This window comes from Eubalaena glacialis, chromosome 12 (genome assembly GCF_028564815.1).
Source record: "Eubalaena glacialis isolate mEubGla1 chromosome 12, mEubGla1.1.hap2.+ XY, whole genome shotgun sequence".
Taxonomy (NCBI): domain Eukaryota; kingdom Metazoa; phylum Chordata; class Mammalia; order Artiodactyla; family Balaenidae; genus Eubalaena; species Eubalaena glacialis.
Genome location: NC_083727.1, coordinates 43,883,214 through 43,910,444, shown reverse-complemented (window position 1 = coordinate 43,910,444; position 27,231 = coordinate 43,883,214). Strand labels below are relative to the sequence as shown.

Genomic DNA, 27,231 nt, shown 5'->3' with positions numbered 1-27,231 from the left:
ATCTCTTGGTTATTTAGTAATGTATTGTTTAGCCTCCATGTGTTTGCATTTTTTACGGTTTTTCCCCTTGTAATTTATTTCTAATCTTATAGCGTTGTGGTCGGAAAACATGCTTGATATGATTTCAGTTTCCTTAAATTTACCAAGGCTTGATTTGTGACCCAAGATATGATCTATCCTGGAGAATGTTCCATGTGCACTTGAGAAGAAAGTGTAATCTGCTATTTTCGGACGGAATGTCCTAAAAATATCAATTACATCTATCTGGTCTATTGTGTCATTTAAAGCTTCTGTTTCCTTATTAATTTTCTGTCTGGATGATCTGTCCATTGGTGTAAGTGAGGTGTTAAAGTCCCCTACTATTATTGTGTTACTGCCGATTTCCTCTTTTATAGCTGTTAGCATTTGCCTTAGGTGCTCCTATGTTGGGTGCATATATAAGTGTTATATCTTCTTCTTGGATTGATCCCTTGATCATTATGTAGTGTCCTTTCTTGTCTCTTGCAACATTCTTTATTTTAAAGTCTATTTTATCTGATATGAGTAGTGCTACTCCAGCTTTCTTTTGATTTCCATTTGCATGGAATATCTTTTTCCATCCCCTCACTTTCAGTCTGTATGTGTCCCTAGGTCTAAAGTGGGTCTCTTGTAGACAGCATATATATGGGTCTTGTTTTTGTATCCATTCAGTGAGCCTGTGTCTTTTGGTTGGAGCATTTAAGGTAATTATCGATATGTATGTTCCTATTACCATTTTCTTAATTGTTTTGGGTTTGTTTTTGTAGGTCCTTTTCTTCTCTTGTGTTTCCCACTTAGAGAAGTTCCTTTAGCATGTGTTGTAGAGCTGGTTTGGTGGTGCTGAATTCTCTTAGCTTTTGCTTGTGTGTAAAGCTTTTGATTTCTCCATCGAATCTGAATGAGATCCTTGCCGTGTAGAGTAATCTTGGTTGTAGTTTCTTTCCTTTTATCACTTTAAATATATCATGGCACGCCCTTCTGGCTTGTAGAGTTTCTGCTGAGAAATTAGCTGTTAACGTTACGGGAGTTCCCTTGTATGTTATTTGTCGTTTTTCCCTTGCTGCTTTCAGTAATTTTTCTTTGTCTTTAATTTTTGTCAATTTGATTACTATGTGTCTCGGTGTGTTTCTCCTTGGGTTTATCGTTCCTCAGACTCTCTGTGCTTCCTGAACTTGGGTGGCTATTTCCTTTCCCATGTTAGGGAAGTTTTCAACTATAATCTCTTCCAATATTTTCTCAGGTCCTTTCTCTCTCTCTTCTCCTTCTGGGACCCCTATAATGTGAACCTTGGTGTGTTTAATGTTGTCCCAGAGGTCTCTTAGGCTGTGTTCATTTCTTTTCATTCTTTTTTCTTTATTCTGTTCCGTGGCAGTGAATTCCACCATTCTGTCTTCCAGGTCACTTATCCATTCTTCTGCCTCAGTTATTCTGCTATTGATTCCTTCTAGTGCATTTTTCATTTCAGTTATTGTATTGTTCATCTCTGTTTGTTTATTCTTTAATTCTTCTAGGTCTTTGTTAAACATTTCTTGCATCTTCTCGATCTTTGCCTCCTTTCTTTTTCTTTGGTCCTGGATCATCTTCACTATTATTATTCTGAATTCTTTTTCTGGGAGGTTGCCTATGTCCACTTCATTTAGTTGTTTTTCTGAGGTTTTATCTTGTTCCTTCATCTGACACATAGTCCTCTGCCTTTTCATTTTGTCTTTCTGTGAATGTGGTTTTCATTCCACAGGCTGCAGGACTGTAGTTCTTCTTGCTTCTGCTGTCTGCCCTCTGGTGGATGAGGCTATCTAAGAGGCTTGTGCCAGCTTCCTGATGGGAGGGAGTGGTGGTGGGTAGAGTTAGGTGTTGCTCTGGTGGGCAGATCTCACTAAAACTTTAATCCCCTTCTCTGCTGATGGGTGGGGCTGCGTTCCCTCCCTGTTGGTTGATTGGCCTGAGGCGACCCAGCACTGGAACCTGCAGGCTCTTAGGTGGGGCTAATGGCGGACTCCAGGAGGGCTCATGCCAAGGAGTACTTCCCAGAACTTCTGCTGCCAGTGTCCTTGTCCTCGCAGTGAGCCAGAGCTGCCCCCCGCCTCTGCAAGAGGCCCTCCAACACCAACAGGCAGGCCTGGCTCAGTCTCCTATGGGGTCAGTGCTCCTTCCCCCTGGGTCCCAATGTGCACACTACCCTGTGTGTGCCCTTCAAGTGTGGAGTCTCTGCTTCTCCCAGTCCTGTCAAAGTCCTGCAATCAAATCCCACTAGCCTTCAAAGTCTGATTCTCTGGGAATTCCTCCTCCCGTTGCCAGACACCCAGGTTGGGAAGCCTGACATGGGGCTCAGAACCTTCACTCCAGTGGGTGGACGTCTGTGGTATAATTGTTCTCCAGTTTGTGAGTCACCCACCCAGCGGTTATGGGATTTGATTTTATTGTGATTGCGCCCCTCCTACTGTCTCACTGTGGCTTTTCCTTTGTCTTTGGATGTGGGGTATCTTTTTTGCTGAGTTCCAGTGTCTTCCTGATGATGACTGTTCAGCAGTTAATTGTGATTCCGGTGCTCTTGCAAGAGGGAGTCAATCTACAGATTTAATGGGATCCCTATCAAAATACCCATGACATTTCTCAAAGAACTGGAATAAATAATAATAAAATTTATACGGAACCACAAAAGGCCCAGAAATGTCAAAACAACTGTGAGGAAAAAGAACAAAGCTGGAGGCATAATCATTCCAGACTTCAGACAATACTACAAAGCTACAGTAATCAAAACAGCATGGTGTTGGTACAAAAACAGACATATAGATCAATGGAAAAGAACACAGAGCCCAGAAATAAACCCACACACCTATGGTCAATTAATCTACGACAAAGGAGGCAAGAATATACAATGAAGAAAAGACAGTCTCTTCAACACGTGGTGCTAGGCAAGCTGGACAGCTACATGTAAATCAGTGAAATTAGAACCTCTCATCACACCACATGCAAAACTAAACTCAAAATGGTTTGTCATGACACCATAAAACTCCTAGAAGAGAATACAGACAAAACATTCTTGGACATAAATCGTAGCCGTATTTTCTTAGATCAGTTTCCCAAGTCAAAAGAAATAAAAGCAAAAATAAACAAATTGGACCTAATCAAACTTAAAAGCTTTTGCACAGCAAAGGAAACCATTAACAAAAGAAAAAGACAACATATGGAATGGGAGAAAATATTTGCAAACAATCCGACTGACATTAGTATCCAAAATATATACAAACAGCTCATATAACTCAATATCAAAACAACGAACAACCCAATCAGAAAATGCACAGAAGACCTAAGTAGACATTGCTCCAAAGAAGATATAGACAGTTCCCCAAGGAAGACATTCAGATGGCCAACAGGCACATGAAAAGATGCTCAACTTTGCTAATTAGAGAAATGCAAATTAAAACCACAATGAGGTATCACTTCACACCAGTCGGAATGGATGTCATCAAAAAGTGTACAAATAATAAATGCTGGAGGGCGTGGAGAAAAGGAAACCCTCCTACACTCTTGGTAGAAACGTAAATTGGGGCAGTCACTATGGAAAACTGTATGGAGGTTCCTTAAAAAACTAAAAGTAGAGCTACCATATGATCCAGCAATCCCACTCCTGGGCATGTATCCAGAAAAGATGAAAACTCTAATCTGAAAAGATACATGCACCCCAATGTTCATAGCGGCATTATTTACAAGAGCCAAGACATGGAAACAACCCAAGGCCCATCAACAGACGACTGGTTTAAGCAGATGTGGTATATGTATACAATGGAATACTACCCAGCCATAAAAAAGTATGAATTATTGCTATTTGCAACAACATGAAACAACCTAGAGAATATTATATTAAGTGAAGTCAGGCATAGAAAGATAAACATTATATGATATCACTTAAATATGAAATCTAAAAAATAATACAAATGAATCGATCTACAAAACAGAAACAGACTCAAAGACATAGAAAACAAACTTATGGTAATCAAAGGGGAAAGGAGGGGGGAGGGACAAATTAGAAGTATGGAATTAACAGATACAAATTACTATACATAAAACAGATAAACAACAAGGATTTATTGTATAGCAGAGGGAACTATATTCAATATCTTGTAACAACCTGTAATAGGAAATAATCTGAAGAAAAAATATATATAACTGAATCACTTTGTTGTACACCTGAAACTAAAACAATATTGTAAACCTACTATAATTTAAAAAAAAAAAAAAAAAAGAATATAAGTAGCTTTCTCCATGCCTGATAATGCTTTTTTTTTCCTTGAAGTCTATTCTCTCTGATATGAATACAACTATCTCAGCTTGCCTTTGGAGAATATATGCCTAGTGTATCTTCTTTATCTTTTCACTTTCAAACTTTCTGTATCCTTAGGTATGTTCCTCATAAAGAACTTTTTGCTGGGTTTTTTCCAATTTGAATCCTTTCTTTCAACTGGAGAGTTTAGCCCTTTATCAAGCACTGTCAAAAATCTAATCCCAGTAGCACTTCCTTGGCTTCTGCCAGGATACGCTAGCCAAATCTTACCTTTTTTGATGTGTGGTCTTTCTTCTCCCTTACCAGGCCCAGCACATCTGCAGCCAGGATTTGCTAGGATTTAACCCTAGTTATAGGCCTAGCAGCAAAGAGAGAGGACAGTGGCAGTTACTGTCTTGGGCTACGGGGGAGAGGGGGAAAAGGGTGGGAGGAGGAGTGGTGGGTAGCAGCCTCTGCAGCATCTTCCAGCATAAGCAGAGGTGACTTATTAGGGAAGGCTGGGCTGCTTCTGCAAGACTATAGGATGCAGTAGGGACTGCAGAGTCAACATCTTCAGGGGCATCCATCCAGGTGTCCCCATGGCATGTTTCAAGGTTCTAGGTTTTCCCTACCAGCACCTTGAATTTCACAAAATATAATGTGGCTGAACATTTAAGTCAAGTCTCTGAAGCTTTGTGACTGTAACAATTAGATGTTCAGCCTGAATTTCGGCTGTTTCAATCCTTCCATTGCAGGAGAAAAGGCCTCCTTATGAGCTCCCCAGAGGTCCTTTGGCTCTCACATTTCAGTATTAACAGCTTGATAACATCCCTCAGTCTCTCATTATCCTTCTATAGGTCATCAATACAACCAAGAAGTAACCAGCCAATTCTGTTTTTGTAGACACTGTCCTTTCCATATTTATCAAACGCCTGCCTCACTGAACTTTTAGAGAATTCCTCCCCATGGGGATATTTGCCTAAGTTACCACCTGTTTCTGGGGTCTCTAAGACCACCCCCAGGTTGAGCGACTTGCTAGAAGGGCCCACAGGACTAAGCATAGACCTGTACTCACAACTGTGATTTATTACAGAGAAAGAACACCAAGCAAAATCAGCAAAGGGAAAAGGCACATGAACAAAGTGCAGATGAAGTGAGCACGAGCTCCAAGAGTCTTCTCCCAATGGAGTCACACAGGATGAGCTTAATTCCTCCAGCAATGATGTATAAAGTACTGTCCACCAGGAAGCTGGCCTGAGCCTGGGCATAGGAGTCCAGGGTTTTTATCGTGCCCAGTCAAGTAGTCACTCTTTGCCTAGCATGTACCAAATTCATGATTCCCAAAAGGAAAGCAGGTGTTCAGCATAAACCCTATTGTCTGCACAAACATTTCAGGCACAGTAAACCACTCTTATCAATTAGGGAATGGGGGAACACCGTGAAGTCCAAACTGCTGGACACTAGCCACAGGTGAACCTCAAAAGCAGGCCTTTCTAAGGATAACAGGTTCAGGCCTGCTTTGATAACTCTTTTCTACACACCATCTGTGAAATATCTAGTAACTGAGCCATAACCTTGTGCCAAGGCCTATATGTACACACCACTTACCAGCCAGGATGTCATCCTCTTCATCCTTTGGGAGAGAGATGAACCAGCTCCTAATCTCCTATTAACCTGTTTTCTCAGATCTCACTCCTGGTCCACTTGTGTTAGTCTGGGTCCTCCAAGAAGCAGACACCAAGACCAAGAAGGGATCAGCTATAGAACAGACTTACTAGGGGCAGTGCTGGTGAGGAAAAACAGGGTGGGAGCTGGGGTTGGTGGGAGGCTGGAAGGCAACCAGCCCCTGATGCAGGCATGACCCCAGGTAAATGAAAGAAGGAAGGTTGGGTGAAAGTGACTTAGAGACTATAACGCAATCCTAAAGGAGTCTGGCAAGACCGTCAGGTAGTCTTCAAGCCAAAGTGAAGGAGTCAACTCTCTGCCATGCTCAGTCCCTGGTTGGCAGCAGCGTGAGGCAGAGCCTGTGCATTAATGTGGGGATGACCAGAGTGCAGAGGCTGGAGGGCCTTCAGTCCCTTATGTTCCTTCCTGCTGGAGAGCTGAGGGGTGCATTCTCCTGGCTGCCACGACCATGACTGTAGCTCTCAAAATACAGCTGAAAAAGATTTGTGATCAGACAAATATTTAGCACCAACAGCACGTGGTAATTTGCAATAATACCTTTCAGCTAAAATTTTTTTAAAAAGGTTAATTATAAAACCCCTTAAATAAAATAATCTTTTTAATTTAATAAACAGAACAATATCCTATGTGGGTGAATTCTGGGGAAAAGACTTTTCCAAATTGCTTGGTGAATTGGAAGCTGATACACAGCATATTGTATTAGGACTAAATCAAAGTTACTCAATAAAAAAAAAAAATACTTCTAAATGTTCATAACTCAAGTAATTTTCTGAAATATGGTTTACATTAATTGACACTTAGAGTAAAATACCATTTGTCAGTTTTTCCTCCTGATTGACCTCAGATACCCTTGATAAAGAAAAAGCATTCCTACACATTCTACACCTAGTTCTCAGGTTGACTATAAATGACCACATGTACAACTTCTGAGGCAAACAAACTGAACAATGTTTATAGATATTTCTAAAATGATTTTATACACAATTTGGGAACTTCTAAATCATATATGCTTAGATGATAAAATGGATAAATACCTTCTTACATAGTATCTAATAGGATTTGTTTTCTAATTTTTATCAATGTTATCCTCAAAGGCAACATTCGCCATCAATATTTGTAACATAAAACTCACCCAAGGAGACTAGAGTTTTTGCATCTGCTACAATTCAACAGAAAACTGGTCCCACAGCTGCTCTGGCAGCTCCTTCCAACCAATATGCTTTTAACTAATTCAGATTAAATAGTTCCTAAAATCAAACAGTTAATTCCTACTAAGAAAAAACTGTTCCACCATAGTAACTAGGTTCAGCCTTTGCATGGACTTTATGACTTGCTGGTACAAATAACAGAAGCTACTAGAAATAAATAATAAATAAAATATATAACATGGAAGAATTGCAAAATGTTTATTTTTTTAATGCGATTAATACCATTTTAATGTAGGAGAGGCCATCTTTATTTACAGGCTAATAAAAAAATACTAAATTCAACACAACTAGATATAATACATTTCTCAAAAATCCTATAGATTTGAGGCTGACCCTATGTGGAAGACTGGATAGGTGGGATAGTGATTACGTAATAAGGATGTCAGAAATGTGCAACTTAACACATGAATCAATATACTGTTTCTAAACATGAAAACAAAATAAGTCCACGGTGGGGGGAACAGAACCAGCACCAATGACAAGCTGGGCTAACTTCTGACAACTGTTCAGCTAAAACCATTCAGTTATATTACCAAGGATCAAAAAACTGTCGTCTCCTTTCAATCTATTTTAACAAGTCTCATAACCTAAATGTTGTCTGCCATCATATTCACAACAGACACTTAGAAGAGAATTTTAGAAGTTAAATGTAAATATATACACACATACATACAACCCTCACACTCTTGAAAATTTTTTCTCAGCTATTCTGTTTGTGTGTGCATATGTATATTTTTCTTTTTCCTTTTTAATTGTAATGGCTTTGCAACAGTTCTCTCCTTATCTGTTTGGTTCTGTCCTTGAAACTCGTTATGAGTTTCTTTCCTGTAAACGTGAAAACATAAAAACTGTTTCTCATTCAGTCCTTTGGGAAAAGTCTGTAATTCTTAGTCCATCCCCCGAAGACTATATATTCTAAAATGAACTTTTAACTGAGTACTTTCTAAACACCTGGCGGGAATCTCATAGCACCATCTGAGCAACAGTGCCCTCACACAGGCCTGCAAAGCCAAGGTGAGGCAGGAATGAAATGGGAACCGGCCTTTGCAATTTTAAACTACCTGGGAAGTTTTTCATTCTGCTTATCAGCCCAAGAAAGTTTGTATCACAGCCATCTCATACAATTCTTCATATTACACGGCGTCCTCACAGAAATGCCAATTCAAGGCTCTAAAAAAAAAACCCTTTATAGACATATTAGTTCTTGAAAATCAAAAGGTTTTAGCTAATGTTTCCTAAGGATTCAATCTTAGCAGATAAAAGATACTCTCTGAAAAACTGCCATGGCCATCCCATCCCAGGTTGTGTTTTAAAAAGATAAGATAACATGGTTTCAAGTCAAAACAAAAAGTTTTCAGATACGTGACAATGGAAATTTTTTTGACTAAATGAATACACTGGCTAAAATCCAGTTTGCAGATCTCATGTCATGTACGGGGGCATGTGTTGGAGTAGGGGATGCATAAGGAGAAGACTTTTTTTCTTTCAAGAGGCCTAGCCTGCCAGGAGCAAACAATAACATGTAGTTTGCTTAATCAGTTGTACAATTAAATACTAGCTTCTGCTTAGAGGCAACGCTATGCTGCAAGGTATTTTAATATCAGTAACCATATATACTACGAAGTGCATTTCTATTACAAATTAACATGGTGATATACAGATGAACAAAACCACCCAAAACAAACCATAAATGAGCAACAGTTAAAACATAAAATTTATAAATAGCAAAACCACCAAATAAAGTATATACATTTTATAGATTTACCTATGAACAAATATACAGTGCATCTAGGAAAGATAAAAGAATGTGTTTTATATCACGTAACATTTGAATATTAGAAAGAGATACTGATAATACTCTGAAAGCCTTCTCCCAATCAATATTCCCTTCAACGTATGTCCTTTAAAACAATGATATTGGCAAAACTATCATCTCTTTAAATGCAATGTTTTCACTTTCCCCTGCCCAGTACAGTGGCCTGCGGAACAGTAAATAAGAGAGCAGGCACTCCGTGCTTATTCCTGGGATAAGCGAAGTAGCAAATCTAGTTTGCATATGAAAAGCACTTTAGTCAAACAAACACAAACAAGAAAAGCCAACCAAAACAATTACCATATCAAAACATGTTCACCTTATCTTACCCTCCAGTGCCTCAGCTTTTTGGATGACTGGCAAATCAGTTAGGTACTTTGAGAGAAAACTGCTTTTGCATGTATCTCATTGACATGGTAATAAATTTGAGCTTTTACTGACAGAAAAGATGTATCTTTAAGTGCCAGGACTATCACAAGACAAACATTATGAACAACTCAAAATGTATAAAACTGTCTTTCGTGGATTCCAGAAAAAAACCATTTGTGACTAAACATTAATAACGTAATACTCCAATACCATGCACACAAGATCAACATAATTGAGAACAGATATTTTACACTCATCTGCATTTCTTTTAAAAACCTAAAATGTACAATGTACAATAACTTTTCTGAAACTATTTCTAGTGCAGCATTGATTGATAAAGGATTGCTTAAAGAAAACTATTTTGTACTGAATGAATAACACTGAAAAGCAAACTCATAATAAATGATCATTAAGAACTGACTTAGATATCAGGAAGCATATTAAATTTAAAAAAAAGAAAACACTAAAACCATTCTTTCAGTTAAAAAAGAAATTTAAGTCAAGCCTACATTTCTGCAATTCAAGTTCTGTCCTTTGAAACACCACACTTAACATTCTGGAATATACAATATGAATTCATTTATTCTCTTATATTTAAAGGCTATTTCTTAAAAAAATTCCAGTTAGCACTGTCCTTCTACTAAATGGAAAAGGAATCAAATAAAACAGTAGTGCTTCATTTGGTACTTAAGAGCCTAGTACTATCCTTTTCGGAAACACATGCTTTGGTGCTTTACAATTTTAAGAAAATCAAAATTACTTTACATGCAATAGTTAATTATGGTAAACCACAGAAAATAGGGAGTTTTATGCATTTAGAATTGTTCACATGAAGCCCTGAGGTACCCGCCTTTCATTTAGGCAACAAACAGCCTCCCTTGATCTTGTACAGTCTTTGTCACCGTCTTCCCTAGTGCCCCAAATTCAGAATAGTCTGATTAACAATCTTGTCCGGAGATAGTCAGTTTAATAAGATTTTTTATGATACAGACTGTGCAGATCATCTAATTTAGAAGCACCATCTTCGAGTGGAGTTTCACTTGAAGTTCCTAGGTCTCCATTTTCATGTCCATCAGTTACTGCTTTCTTATTAAATCCTGAAAGAAAGAGAAAAAAAACAGATACTTTCTAGTTAAAAAAAAAAAAGTCATACTTTTATTGAGCTATAACAAAGGAATGCCCACTGTAATTAATAATAATAATATGGAGCAAATAACGGGACCCTAGATTAATTAAGTCAGCAATCTCTGACAAAGGAATTCTTCCTTCTTATAGCAGATATCAAACACTGTACAGATTTTTTAATATTATCTATTGGACCTATCTAAAAATTATATAAAATTTCCTACCAAATTTTCTATGAAACTTAGAACTGATACACACAATCCCAAAATTCAGTAAGTTGTACTCACAAAAATACCTGTTGAACTGTAAACTGTATTTTTCTTTTACATTTTGCTTTCACATTATTTAACTTCAGTTCACTGAGGCACATACTAGTTTATCACTACATCTAGTTTGTCCAATGTCCAAATAAAATTTAAAACTAATTTTGGTTAATCTACAAATAGTATACATATTTGAGTCACATTTTAAGTAGTCTGCAATTTACACAGGTGATAGAGAACCTTTTAGCCTCAGCTGCAAAAAGGAAGGGACAAGACCTCTAATCCTGACAAAAAATAGAAGAAAGGGTGAAAGACAACAAAAGCAAAGGAAAAGCAGCTCAACAGCGCAAGGTTTTGACATAGTGCCACAATTGTTTTGTTCAAGATGCACGGGGAGAACGATTGCTACTGCTGTCTTTGTATAGATGATTCACAACATATAGATTTACCAAAAGGGCAACAGTTCATCAGTTCACTGTAAAACTCTATGCCAGAAGTTCTCAAACTTTTTGGTCTCAGGATGCCTTTACACTCTTAATAAGTACTGAGAATTGCAAAGAGCTTTTGTTCATGTGGGTTATTAATGTTATGTGAGGTACTAATGTTTACCATATTAGTGATTAAGACTGAGAAATCTAAAAAAAATTTATTACTTTATTAAAAATGATAATAAACTCCATAAATGTTAACATAAATAACTTATTTGTTTAGTGAAAATAATTCTACTTTCCAAAACATTTAGTCAGAAGAATATCATTATTTTACAATTTTGCAAATATCCTTAATGTCTGGCTTTACAGAATAGAGCTGGATTCTCTTATTTGCTTCTACTCAATGAGTTACAAGTATATAAAGAAAGTTCACCCTCACACAGATAAACAGTTAGAAGAGGGAAGAGTAACTTAGTTTTTTCAGATAACTGTCAATATTCTTCTTTGATCTTATACCAAAATTTTACAGTATAGAATCTAAAACCATATCAATGCACTTTCTCACACTCTGCTACATTAAAATCATTTGTCTATCTTGGACTTTGAATGGCTCTTTTACCCATGCAGGATTTAGTAACATCATGCACTGGTCATTTGAAAAATATTAGATCACTGAGTTACGTAGCAATTGCAAAAGCTGACACATTTCATTTTACTATATCAAAAAAAATCACATTTGTTAATATCACCACCAATCTTATTAGAAAAGTTCTTTAAGTGTCAGGAAGCTGTCGAGCTCATGGTGGTTGATGCGTGTTTTACAAAATTCTAATTTTCACTTGAAAGCTCACGTTTTATCACTGGCAATAAATACTGTCACTTGTTCTCCTTGAAGTGATGGATTCACTTTGCTCATTTTAAAGAAAATGGCTGCCAAATAGTCTGAATAACCATAATTTGTCATTCTTTCAAGTAAAAATTGTCATGTTGTCATCCATGAAAAAAATGGCTAGTTCAGCTAGCAAATTAATCACTTAAGTACTTTTCCTCAAGACCAGCATCTTTGTTCAGCATACACTCAGTAATACGATGCATACTTCCCATTTCATCACACAGAATATTAAAAAGTCATATACTCAAGATTTAATAAAATTAGCAGTTTTTACTATTTCATCAAGGATATTCTTAAGAGAAACTGGCATTTTCTTCTTCTTCTTTTTCATTCTGAGTGGATGGCAAGGAAGAACACAGTGATCACTAGTAAAGTGGTGCTACTGCTTTGACTCGCACTAAAGTATCAATAGTTTTACCCCCATTGCTTTTGTACCATAAGTGCAAATATCAACACAGCAAAAAAAGACAAACAATGCCTTAGTATTATTATGAAAAGTTTTGACCTCAAGAACCCCTTGAAAGGTCTCAGGGTCCCGCAAGGATCCATGTATCACAATTTAAGAACCACTGCTCCATGTAAAAGAAAGTGCTAGAATTTTTCTTTAAAATATGTATAAATGATAGCAAAGGAACTAAACCAAAAATCCTCAAGATCACATATCTTGATTCTATTCATAACAATCATGAGATAACAGTCTAATCGCTTATTCATATTTAGCCTGTAAAATCATTGCATTATGAGAGAAGAATGCACATTAAAACAGCAAAATGACATTAAGATGTATCTACTCTAAAAGGCATGTTGGTCTTTGTTTCAGAGTCTAGAAAACTTGAATTTTATTTATTTTTCAAGGATTAGTTATAGTTTAGTAATTGGTCACGTACTTGTCCAAGATGACTCTAGAAGAACTTACATCTAAATAAAATTTTGGCGTAGTTACTGGTGTACAATAAAACTATAATTTAGCAAGGGAAAGCTATCCATTTTGTTAACGATGGTTTCCCCATCATTAAAACAGTGTTACTAAAGAACAGCTAAGCTTTTTATATTTTTAAAGTTTATTAATAATAAATACATTAATTATAACTTTTAGAGTAATTTTTACCTTGTAACACTTTGATTTCCCCACTTGTGTCTTTGCAACTAGCACCAGGATTACTACTTCCCTCTAACTCATCAAGGTACAAACGGTAACGATGTCCACTCTCATCTTCATATTCCACATTTTCATCATCAGAATCCACTTCAGGAGCCACATAAACTACTTCAAATTCAATCTCTCCTCTCTAAAATGGGGAAAGAAAATGAGGAAACCAAGTTACTGTAATTATAATTTTAAAAGATTTCCAAATTCTTTGCAGTGAGAAGTAGTAGTTGGCCCTCAGATGTAGCTCCTTTCAAGACAACAAATAATGAAATTTTAGAATCTCAAGAGGTAAAAGTAATTTCCTTTTAATATTACAGATTTTTCTACTGATCAAAATATTTTTGTTAACAGACCTAAAATAAAAAAGGATGTTTATTCAATTTACAGAATTTTGGAACAAATGTTCAGTTTAAAAGTCATTTTGCCATTTTATACTTTCCATAATAGCAATTCAGCAAATCCATCTAAATAGTCAGATATTAAAGTTGCACCTAAGGGTACCACACAAACTTTTCTCTAATTCAAGAAACCTCTACACAATGATTTCTTGTTTCTTACTGAATAGGTCTTGAGCCTTTCCTTAACTTTCACTGAGTGCCAAAGTGTTAAGGTATTCTGTTCAGTAGTAATAGTAATTACTGTATTTATTGTACAAAATTATTATCTTTCAATCCTCAGAATAACACTATTATAGTCCCTTGTACATGAATGAGAAACCTGAGTTAGCCCTGGAGAGAGCAGGTAACTCTCTCAATAAGATGAACAAGTAAAACAAAAACAGAAATTTGACTCCAAAGTCCTTGCTCTTTCTACTATACTAGACTAAATGTGTAGTATTTATCTTGTAATTCTTTAATAACAACTTTATGTTCAGGTAAAAAGTTACAGATTATTTCATGTTAAAAAAACTACAAGCTACAATTGTCATTTAATAAGAGACTACAATCACTATACCCAAGTCTGGTATTTATAATTCTCTGAAAATTATAGCCTGCCTTTGCTCAAAAGAAAGCATGCCATTTTTTTTTTTATTGCTACTCACTAAGTTAGTATCTGGTGCTCTTCTTTCCCAGCAGTTTAAGGTTATACTTCAGAATTTTAACATGCGCTTAGTGTTTCCATACAACTTTGTATCTCATGAACTGCCTGTTTACATCTCCTTTACCACAGCTGCTGTTCATCTCACTCTTATGCTACTGGATGACAGCCAAGTTGGACTGAGAAAACACCAACTTAAAGAGACTAGCACTGCATTCTTAGATCTCCCTCATCAGGCAATGCTTTAAAAATACCATTTTGGGGGAGATGGTAAATGCAGTGGTCTTCAGTAAAGTTCTCTAGATGACAGAATCAGGTCTGTGGGTAGCTGTCATGAAGAAACAGATTTTTGCGCTTAATATGAGGAAGAGCTTTCTAAAAATCAGCAACGTACAACAATGAAATGGACTGTTTTATCACCAACAAGTCCTCCCTTTAATACAATTATTTAATTAGTGATATTGTAGATATTTATGCATCATGTAAAGTTGAACTAAATGAGGTATAAATTCACTTTCAACTCTGAGATTCAATTCTACCCTGGCATACTATGCTGACGATCCAACAAATATCTCAATGTACTAACCAACACCTCTCTAATTCCCTCAACCTTATTCTTGAAGGAAAAAAACAAAACAAAACAAAACAAAAAAACATTGTAAGTACTCTGGATAACAAATATGACTCCTGGATATGACTCTCAACTCTTTATATGTTCTGCAACCTTAAGCAAATCATTTAATTTCTAAAAACCTTAGTTCACTCATTTTAAATAAAAGGGTTGGGCTAAATGATTTCTAAGGACCCTTGAGTTCTAACATTTATGACTGTAAAATCAATCCACTTCTAACATTGTTTTTTCTATAGTACTTCATATTTGTATAGCATTTTAGTCATTAATAATGTTTTGCCTTCTAAGAGCCAAGTCCTGTTCTGAACACTTTATATGTATTAACATACTTAATCCTTACAGCTCTCAGATGAGGACACTGCAGCATAAAGGACTTAAGTAACTTGCTCAAAACTATACAGCTGTGAAGAAGAGCAAATCTTTTTCAGTAAATCCAGCTGAATGTCTTCTATAATAGGAAACTAGTATCTATATATATACACTTTACTACTTGAGAAACCTCCTAGGGAAGTATAAAGTATTCAACAGATTCAAAAAGGAACAATCAACAGATCCAATTTTAGTTACATAAAGGGAACTGACCTGCTGGGAAAGAATGGTTACAGCTTCTTTATGCTTTGTGTCCCTTAGGTTAACTCCATTAACAGCCAGGATAGCATCTCCAACATGTAGCCCTCCACATCTATCAGCAGGTTGCCCTGGGTGGATCTCAGAAATGAGGATTGGAACACCATGTTCCTTTCCACCCTAACCAAAAAAAGCAGTAAATTAGTTGACCTTTGTATAGTCACAGACTATTCTACTGATATTTTCCTAAAAACATTTCCATAAGCACCTATACTCTTATTATAAATACTGAGTGAAATCCTATTTGCTATTATATTTAGGTAATGGTAAATCAAATTATTATGAATATCAAAGTTACCTCTAAATAAAATGATTAATAATATACATGTGCTTTTTAAAACGCATTCCAGAGCCAAAAAAAAAAGAACCCTAAAAAACGAAAAAAAAAAAAAAAACACAATTAGCTACTCTCTTAAATAAATAAAAAAAAATATTTTATGTATTAGTAGTCCACAGCACTATTAGATTTTATCAAATCTAAGTCACTATGAACGGTAAGACAAACCATTATTTTATGTTCCACAAAAATAATTATAAGATGAATCTCAATTTCACAGATGTTAAAATGTGAAAAAATATGCAACACAAAGTTGATGAAATGCAATATTTGGTACATTTCACCCTTCTAGCTTTTAATCGTAATTGTGTGTGTGTTGTTACCCATGGGGATAAATCTAGTTATTTAGAAAATATACTCAGAATACTTTATTTCCCAATGATGTCCAACAAAGGAGCATGATTATACTAGACAACTGTAGAAAAGAAGACTGGAAGCACTACTTCTTACTGTAATTGAAATGCCAAGGCCTTCATGATCTTCCTTAAGGAGGAGAACTTTTCTAATTGGACCAACACCTTGGCTTTTCTTTAAAGAGTCTTGATCCTTATTGAAGGAAAAAAAGAAGAAAAATTAGTACTACTTAAATAATATACCATATAGAGTAAACCCATACTATTATAACTTGCTTTTAGGAATCTTTATTAGTTGCCTGTAGTGGATACACAGTATAGTGTTAAGAAAGTAATTAATAAATAGATAAAATGGGAAAGCAAAAATAGTTCTTCTGTTAACATGGTGAAATATAGATGATTTTCTCACACTCTTATTAACTTCTTTAATACATCTGGTACATCTCTTTTTAAATTGTAGGACATGACAAAAGAAATCACTGCCAGGAATTGATAAAAAAATATCTTCAAGAAATGAAAGGAGGTAACTTTATCTTAACTGGAAAAATAACTTAAAGATCTATATCCATTTTAACTGATTTGTAGAACTGAAAAACATAATGCCAACTGGATCATTAATTACTTTTTCATTTATTTGAGTTCTGGAGTCTACCTCTTAACTAAAGGACCTTGTTCCGTTAATAATTCTTTCTCTGGTACCTTTACTCTTTCCCTCTCTCTACAAGCTCCTTCCCTAATTCAGCACATGAAAAAACTCCAGGTCTCATCCAGCTTTAAAATACTGACCATGTACAAACACAAAACAACACAGATAAAAACCCTTCAATCACCCACTATCTTCTTTACCTACCATCCTCCCTCCATCTTTCCTTAACCGGCACACACAGTTAATCCTAACTGTAGTTACTTCCTTGCCTCCTACATTCAGTACTCCAACCACTGTAATTAGGGTTTTGCCCCCACTTGCTCCAATGAAACTGTCTTCTCTACAGTCACTAATAACGAATGTGGCTACTTCCAATGAATACGTTTGTTAGTCACTGCCCTTCTGAACCTTGCAGAAAGTTGACACTGTTCACTATCCCCTCCTTGAAACCTTCTCTTTTCTTTGGTGTCTATTATACTAGTACTTTCCTAGATGGCCTATATCTGACAGCTCCACCTCAGGCTCCTTCCTTTGGTGATCCATTTCCGTCCCTCACTCCATAAAAGTCTCCTTCCATCTTTTTACTTCCTATATATTTTCCCTGGATGACTTAATCAATTCCATGGTTCAAAGGATGATTTACCTAATAATCTTCAACTCAGAATTCTCTCTAGAATTCCAGAGCCATATATCTAACTGGATATAACTTGGCCGTCCCACTGGCACCTCAAACACTACATGTCTAAAACTGATTTCAACATCTTTCTGCCAAAATCTTCCTTTCCCTCTATTTGCTTTATCAGTGCATGCCATCTCACTCAGTTGCCCAAACCAAAAACCCACACTTCCTTCTCACTCACCTACTTGACCAAAAGCAGTTAGTCACCAAATCCTCTTGATTGTACTTCTCTCAAACCTGTCCTTCCTCTAACCACTTTCTCCTTATTTTATTATCTTTCTAAATATAACTCTCCGACTCCAATTAGGCCCTCTTCCAATATATCCTCTTCACTATACCAAAGTAATTGTCAAACAAATATTAAATCTTATTAGTCCACTATTTTATTGAAAAACCTCATGATTATCAGGTTAAGGTTCAAATTCCTTTATTTAGCATAAAATAACATTTATGATCTGGCCACTGCCTAGAAGTTAATGGGGACCAACAGTGTCCCAAAGAAGACAATGGCATAAGTGCTTATTGCAATTGCCACTCCTCTCCCACCAACTAGACGTACATATCAATTTTTCTTGCAATAATCTTTTCAGAGGCAACAAATAATTTTACTATTCAAGGTCAGGCTTTATCTGATACTAAGATATGTGATCCACTGGGTAGGAGTTAGATATGATTTTATTATATTAAGGTTTGTATCATTAGGCTGCTGTTGTAGTGAAATTTAATAAATTTTTATCCAGGTAGAAAGAAAACCTCCTGTACAGTGGTGGCTACAGAAGCAGACAATTGGACACAGATCTCAAATTCCATCTTAATGCAAGACCAAACAGTTATAAATGTTAGTTCAGAAACTACAAATAAATCTAGTTACTAAAAGTCCCCCTGTAAAGAATTATCCAAAAATATTTGCCAATGTATCAATAGGATCACACACTCTCTGCTTAGCTTAAAATATTTGTAAACATGCCTAATCAAGATTCAGGAAAATTCTGAAATATGAGCCAAAGCAACATGCATCTGCTAGCAATAGTTCACTGTCTTCAGAAATATCATTTTCGGGCGTTAGTAAATCTGTAAAGAGCTATATGGGTTGCTGAAACTTTAAATATGTACCTATTTTAAATAAGTTTAATTCACTTTTAAATAAAGGTTTTAAATACTAGTACAATTTTTTTAAATGCAAAGGACTTGTGATTAAAGAAAGGGCAAGGTTGAGTGAGAAACAGCAGCAAGGCAAACATACATGGCCTGGTGGTGCATGCATTGGTCGCTTCAGGTCATTACGCCCTCTACAGGCTCTGATAACAGTTTTGTGACGATGCAAATGTATTTCAGCTTCCAACTGGTTCCAAAGCTTATCATGAGCAGGTCCCTTCATATCTCGTCCTAGTAATTGTATTTGTTGGACCCTTCATATTGGGAAAAGAATTAATTCAGTTAGTTTTTCATTATACATACTATACAAAGAATTCAGAAGAATTACTACTGAACACAAGTAGTTTTTGCATAAATCTAATTCAGTAATAAAACTAATACTCAGGAACCTCCTGATGTGTCTCAGATTTATAGACACGAAAATTCTGAAAGAGACAGGTGTCTTCAAGGCAAAAGCAGTTTAAAAAAAAAAAAAGAATGATTGAGACCTTCTTTAGTCACATACTTAATTCATATACGTCTTAGAAACAATTTATGAGACTAATGTCAATTAACATGTTTCACATCTTGCATGCAATCACACTAGTCTTTAGATGAGGCTATTTTTTCCAATGACAGTATCTTTTTACAAAATGATTATTTCTTTAAATGTGGTAAAATTATTAGAAAATGTGCACTTCAAGATGATATAAATTATTTTTATTTGCTCCACATCAGTCCTTAATATGACATTAGAACAATAAGCAGAAAATTATTTAGTAATAATAATGAATCACCAAAGTTTGTGAATAATTTACCATAAAAAATTAATGCAAGCAGAACTCTGTATTATTATGATAAAATCACTGTCATTCCAACATGTTTTTGAGGGGCAAGAAAGACTGGGTTTCAATGATCACGGAAAGAATTCCTACGGAAGTCCTGCCGTACATGGGAACATCATCTGTTATGGTGTCAAGGCAGGAAATGGTAAAAAGTGCAGCTCTAAGAGTTGTTAGCATTTCACAGTAATTTACTAGCAGTGTGTGTGTGTAAACCGGAAATACTTATTTAGTATGGCTAAATAAATCTGCAATATGTAATGCTATCAATATTAAGTTAACAGTAAGCCACAGTCAATGATAAAATCACTCTTAGGATAAAGATTAATATTTCATTTACCAAAAGAGATAAGAGTCAACCTCTTTAACTATGCAGTTGGTCACCTAAGAGCACAGGGGTACCCATTTTCCACGCACCTTCCTGCCAGTTCCTTATCCAAGTACTTGGCAGCTAGTCTTGCCCCATAAACTTCAGCCTGGAGAACAGCTATGTGTCTACGAAGGGCTTCATTCTCTTTTCTCAGCAACTTCACTTCAGCTTCAAGTTGAGCTTCTTTCATTTTCTCTTTTTTGTTTGCTTCAAGCTCTCTTTCCTATTGCAATTTTTTTTAAAAAAATAATGCAATGAATATACTTTTAAGACTCTTTAGCAATAGACCATGTTCCTTAAAATACACAAAAGCACACAATCTATGATACCAACAATGAAAGCATATGATAAAAATTACCACTTCGTTTCTATAAAATGGAACACAAAGATTTGGATCCAGTTTTTTTTAACTAGTACCAGAAGGTGTTGGAACCACTTCTAGCTAAGATAATAACATGGCTTGGGGCACCTTGATCCTGAGGATACGAAGATTAGTAGCCTTCTCTAAGCTCATGTTATCACATACTAATAGTAAAGGCTTCAATGGATAGTTAAATCTACTCCCTACTTCCTAAAAATGACTCTAAAACTAGACCAAAATAATCACTCTGGTGGTTGTGCCCAAACATTTAATGAACTTTAATGCAGCGATTCTATAAACAGGTCAAAGCCATTCAGTTATGCAGAGATACATTCTATGACCAATTTACCTTACAGCATTGTAAGAAACGGACAATGCTTAAATTAGAACAGATAGTCCAATTCTTTTAAAACATTATATGGTCATGGAGAAATGCTGGTAACAACTGCATTAAAATATTTACACATTAAAAAATGTCTGGGGCTTCCCTGGTGGTGCAGTGGTTGGGAGTCTGCCTGCCAGTGCAGGGGACACGGGTTCGAGCCCTGGTCTGGGAAGATCCCACATGCCGCGGAGCAGCTAGGCCCGTGAGCCACAACTACTGAGCCTGCGCGTCTGGAGCCTGTGCTCCACAACGGGAGAGGCCGCGACAGTGAGAGGCCCACGCACCGCGATGAAGAGTGGCCCCTGCTCGCCGCAACTGGAGAAAGCCCTCGCGCAGAAACGAAGACCCAACACAGCCAAAAATAAATTAATTAATTAATTAATTAAAAAAAAAAAAAGTCACACTATAATCCAACTTAATTCACAAAATACACATAAAGTGGCAGCACATATAATGGATTTAGGAAGCAACTAAAATTAAAAAAAAAAAAAAATGTCTATACAGAGAACAGACTTGTGGTTGCCAAGCGGGAGGGAGGGAGAGGGATGGAATGGGAGTTTGGGGTTAGTAGATGCAAACTATTATGTACAGGATGGATAAACAACAAGGTGCTACTGTAGAGCACAGGGAACTATATCCAATCTCCTGGGATAAACCATTATGGAAAAGAATATAAAAAAAGAAGATATATGTGTGTATAACTGAATCACTTTGCTGTACAGCAGAAATTAGCACATTGTAAATCAACTATACTTCAATAAAAAAAATATGGTTTATGGAAAAAAATATCTATAGCATAGATATCTATAGTATAGTATCTATGTATATATATCTATGGTATACCTATGGTATAGATTATCGCTGAACTTTGGGATCTGGATCATCTATTTGTCCGTATGTTAAAGTGACTGAAGAACTGTTTTCTGAGGAAAAATACTGGCCTCACTTGCCTACTATGAGGTTGGACGGATATCCATTTTTACTCTCAAAAAAGGATGCCATCCTATGCTCCACTTGGTAGATAACCCATATATATGAATTTATAGGTGTTAGCCAGAGAATATAACTTTAAGATCTTTGCCATGAAATTTTTATCACCAGATCACATGTGAGAGAAATAATTTTCAATATACCTTCAAAGTGTAAAGTACAGTGTACCTATACATCAAGGGTTACAAATGTAAGTACCTTTGGAATTCAAGCACAGAACAGATAGGCAGGTAAAGACAAAGTGGAGGGGAAAACAGAAGGTACAAAATCCTGCCTAAAGGGAGTCAAATTCAAATTCAAACACACACACAGACACACACACACACACACACACACACAGTGTGGCAAAATAAAACCCTTCTGAGAGTTGGACAAGGGCCCTGAAAGATCTTTTAAGTGTTATTTTTGGATCAAGAGAACCATCCCAAGTTTGAGTGGAAGTGTTTTTACTGACTTAGAGAACTGCTTTTACTGACTCACTAATTAACAGAATCTATAAATCCTGTGGAAATACAGTTATATTTATTGATGAGAGGTGGATGACACTGTTCACTACACCATGTCCCCTTCAGGATATTTAAATAAAGATCTACACCTCAGCACAAGAAGAATGTTTCTCTTGAGTGATGGCAAATGATATTGTTTCTAATATATGAGCAGTGATTATTATAATTATTTCCCTTTTTATTGTAAATATTAAGCTGAGAAACAAATGTAAGCCAACTTTTAACAATTAATGGAATGTATTTGGTAGTAATTTCAATGTCTACTTTGACAACAGCGTATCAATATACGACATATTTAAACATCAATATATGATATACTCAAATACAAGGCAGTGAGTACCACAATCGTAAAAACAATAAAAAAAAATACAAACTAAAATGAATGACAACTACCAAATGTTGAATATATTTATCACTTCCTTGATTAAAATATCTGTCATTATATATGTGATAAACAAAAGGAAGATTAATTAGCACGCTTTTTCAACTTCTGTAAAAAAACAAATATAACCATTAGAACACAATTTGCAGATTTTTTTAAAAATTATTTTATTTTATTTTACTTTTTTGGCTGCACCCCACAGCCTGTGGGATCTCTGTGCCCCAACCAGGGATCGAACCCATGCCCCCTGCATTGGAAGCACGGAGTCTTAACCACTGGACCGCCAGGGAAGTCCCTAGATTTTTTTTTTTTTTAATCTGAAGAGCTAATAATCTAGAATCCTCTTTTTACAACAAATTTGGAATTCTTAACATCTCAATTTACTTCAGAATCTCTTTCCTAAAAGGGCAGGTATCAGTTCCAAAAGAAACCACAGTTTGGACAACATGAACAAAAATCTTTTTTTTATGACATTTACTGAGGTTAATGCTGTTTGTTTCATAAAAAGAGCTCCTAGAAGACCAAGAATTCTTTCTTTATGGGCTAAATAAATTTTATGTTGAGGATTATCTACTTACAATCACTTTAATGAGCTATTTATATAATATTTATGAAATCTAAGAAACATATTAAGACACTACTTTGCTTTAATGATTTAAACTCCTAATGAATCTGACAAACTTGCAGACCTGAAATTAACAGATGCAAGCAAGAATAGGACTAAGAACACTGAAGTTAATCACTTTTAGATTTAAAGGAAAAAACCTTTTTGTTTTAGTTAACCTGTTCATCATTAGGTAACAACAAAGAAGTTAATTTTGTATTCCGATATCCAAACAGTATATTTTCAAAAGAAGAAAAGTCATATGACAACTTAGAACCTGATTAGGTTGAGGTAGCGGGAAAAATATTAAGAATTTATATATTGTTATTTTCCAAAATAAATTCTAATAAAGGGTTTCAAAATTCAATTGTTTCAAAGGCCACACAATTATCCTCAAGACTGATGAAAAGTTATAACAGAGGCAGTGGATAAATAAGAAACCAACATGCACATTCTTTCTCTGGGAATAAATTCAAACAGAAAAGGAGGAAAGAGCTAGGCCTGCATAAGGAAAACCAATTGTTCTTTTGAAATAGTGGTATGAGCAAGTTACAAAGCTCAGAAGTTGTCAAACACTGATGGGTTCTGCAAATAATGGCAACAAATCACAAACAAAAGAAAAATCTTTTAACAATACAAGGTGAGAAAAGAGCAATGGGCTACTCACTGAACTTTTCACATATTGGCACATTAAAAAATCACCATCATTAATATCACTTTCAAATACATACAGAGTGACAACATGTACTATGCAAATAAAGCACTAAAAACATTTCAGCGTAACATATTAAAGCAAAACAGAAATGGCATACTTACCAGCTCCTCCACAGAGGGGACAGACTTAAGATATAAGAAAAAAGTTTTATAATTAGAAAAACATCAAACAAATGACTTTATTTAGTGGTACAATCATTACAAGGAAAATTCCCATATGTTGAATATCACTTGGGTAAAGTTCATTAGAACAAATATATTTGCAAATCCATAAGCAATAGTAACTGCACAGGATTAGATTAAAAATGTTTGTTTTATCCAAATTAGTTAACACACCTGGTTCAGTGCCTTTCCACTACAGCACCATGTTTCAAATCTAATGTTAAAATGTCAGGTGAATTCTTTTCTAGTGAAAATGTACATTGTTTCTCAATGTTAGTATCAAACATTCCAAAGCAGCAGTTATGAATCTGACTCATTTCAGTTAAATAAAACAACACTAATAATTTATATTTATAGAATTTCAGAATTTAAAAGGACTTTAGGAGAAAGTAAATATTCATTTAAATAAATTCTAACATATCCGTATTAGACACTAACCAATCAAACAGAATTAACTGAAAACGAGTAAAACATTGAACTGTATTACTCTCATCATCAACATCATTTCACCTTCCGCCTCTCCCAAGCTTTATCTGTCTTATTTACTGCTGTGTCCCCTATGTTAACTTTTTTTGTTAACAAAGTGCCTGGTACATAGTACACGATACATATAAGGTTAAACAGAAATGAGACTTTAAAAAAATTCTATTTAAACAACCTATATTGATTAAGAGGGCAACAGTTAATTATGGAACATTTATACAATGAACATTATGCAAACATGACAAAGCACTCAGTGGCAGGGAAAATACTTATATTAAGAGCAAAAGAAAAAATGTGCCACTGGTTGGCACCCCATTCCATTTTCCTCTCCTCTTCTTCCTTATTAACAGAACTCCAGTTTTACTGGAGGTGGTCATGTGACCAACTAAGGGACTGACATGCAGCTAGGGATAGCCAGTGAGACGGCTAAATGATTGGCAAAAAGTTGAGGACGATTTCGTGAAAAGGTCTTTAAAGAAAACTAATGCAGCTGGAAGCATCGTTTTGCCCTTAGATCTTCCTTCTTCCTACCTGGAATGCAGATATGAAGAAATCCTGAAGACAGAAACCATGAGCTAAAGATGGCAGAGCAGAACAACAAAAGGACACTGGATCCCTGATATCTGTGGAGCTGCCATATCAGCTCTGAATGCCTGTCTCAGGGCTTCTTTAACTAGGAGAAAATAATTTGTACTATTTAAGAATAATTCCAATGTTATTTGGGATTTCTGTTACATGTAACTGAACTTAATCTTAACTGATACAGTAGGGCAAAAAAAATGTTTATATGTTATAATCACAAATATCTTTTAAGTATATTTACATAGATCTTTTTAAATAGGAAGAAGATCCTATTCTAAATACCAATTGGTTATTGATGTTATCACTGATCATCTCCAGGTGATAAGATTGTGGATGGTTATGATGACCTTCACATTTCCTGTATTTTCTAAATTTCCCAGGAGCACATATTAACTTTTATAATTAAAAAGCCTCATTAAAGATTGTCCTTTTCACCCTCTAAAACACATATAAATATATGTTACCCTCTAAACTACTTACCAATTTTGCCTTAATGGTACCAGAGTCAACACTTTGACCAGTTTTAGCATGAAGCTGAAGCTGAATAGAGTGCAGTTGTAAAAGCTGATCATGTACTTCTTTCTCCAATACAACTTTCTCTGCTTGGGTCTCTGTCAGTTCAGATTTCAGATCCACCAACTGTGCCTTATAAAAACAGCAACAATAGCAGAAATTAACACAGCACTGTAAATCAACTATACCTCAATAAAAAAAATTTTTTAAATAAAACAGCTACAATAAAAAACATTAAGTATGCTTAATTTTCTTTATTTTGACTCTAATAATTATTATTCAAGAATGACACAGACTATCTTTGAAATGAATAGGTGAACACTAGAAGTCCATTATTAACTGTAAGCTACAGCTAACTGTTACACTGTAGCAGAACAACCCATCAGAGCCACTCAGCCATTCAATCTGAAGCTTTTCATTTTTCACAATCGATACATTGTTTTACAATTGCGAACAGGACATATCCCTTGTGTGTGTTTGATCTTCCCAACTAACAAGTGGGTTAAAGACCAAGGCAAGCCCTTAGTTTTCTACTGAACATAATTTTACTAATAAGCATCTATGGAGCCAACAAGTATGCTGGTTCAATGAGGGGGAAAAAAAAATTGTGGAGAACACTTTCTAAATTATAGGTGATAATTATTTACGCCCTTGAGAAGCTTTCTTATCAACTGAGGTAATACATATGCATTCGAACCAACTAAAGAAAAATGTGTGGCAAGTTACAGATATATTTAGAATCGGTCAGGTCCCAAGGCATTCAAAGTAAAGGAAGGTTTAAAGAAGGTTAGTGAGGAAAAGAGAGTTTAGAAGGGCTTTGAAGTTAAATGATAACAAGGACAAATAGGAGCAGCAAAGCAGTCAAGAGATGAGAAGACTAGCAAGGGCAGACAGAGACTAGAAGCAACGTAGGTAAATTCCCTGAGTATAGAGACCAGAGAATTAGAATCTACCTAAATCTCCCAACTGCACCAACTAGTGCCTACTACATAAAAGATGCTCAGTAAGTATCTTGAAGTTGAAACAAATTCTAATACTAGCCCTGTGATTCCAGATAAATCACTCTGTGTCCATTCAAGTTTCCCTGATTTTAAAATAGGATAGTATCTACTAGGTATAAAATAAATAGGATACAAGGATGTAATATACAGCAACAAGGAATAGAGATAATATTTTATAACTTTATATGGAGTATAATCTATAAAAATATCAAATCACTCTGTTGTTCATCTGAAATTAATGTAATATTGTAAGTCAACTATACTTCAAATAAGATTTTTTTAATAAATAAAATAAAATAGGGATAATACCCATGGCTTTGACTATTTTCATATTATTAATTTTATATATGAAAGCACTTACTAGAATATGAAGATGTTATTAGCAAGGAGATTAGACTACTGAGAGGGGTTGTACATTGACAGACTACACAAGACTGGATAGGAAAGTGAGGCTAGATACAACAAATGGCTTTGGATGATAAACCAAAACTGAGATTAAATCTGGTAGGAAATCACTACATGCTCTCAATGACATTTTTGTTTTTAATAACAGCTTTATTGAGATATAATTCACATACCATTAAAACTCACTCTTTTAAAGTGTACCGTTCAGTGACTTTTAGTATAATCATAGAATTGTGCAACCATCAACACCATATAACCGTGGAACATTTT

The 27,231-nt window shown here is 35.5% G+C and overlaps 1 protein-coding gene across 2 annotated transcripts in view; it reads right to left on the bottom strand.

The window, feature by feature from the left end:
- Positions 1-7,400: 7,400 nt before the first annotated feature.
- GOPC (golgi associated PDZ and coiled-coil motif containing) overlaps positions 7,401-27,231 on the bottom strand; it is a 35,711-nt gene continuing 15,880 nt past the window's right edge. Inside the window, exons 2-9 of one of the 2 annotated variants that reach the window (XM_061206842.1) lie at positions 25,523-25,687; positions 23,918-23,941; positions 19,921-20,096; positions 18,771-18,936; positions 16,300-16,395; positions 15,468-15,632; positions 13,175-13,355; positions 7,401-10,452 (exon numbers count right to left, since the gene is read on the bottom strand). In XM_061206842.1, the coding sequence (XP_061062825.1) occupies positions 10,322-10,452; positions 13,175-13,355; positions 15,468-15,632; positions 16,300-16,395; positions 18,771-18,936; positions 19,921-20,096; positions 23,918-23,941; positions 25,523-25,687 (1,104 nt within the window). In that variant the 3' untranslated portion in view covers positions 7,401-10,321. The remainder of the gene's footprint in view (positions 10,453-13,174; positions 13,356-15,467; positions 15,633-16,299; positions 16,396-18,770; positions 18,937-19,920; positions 20,097-23,917; positions 23,942-25,522; positions 25,688-27,231) is intronic. The other variant, XM_061206843.1, reaches the window with a different exon arrangement.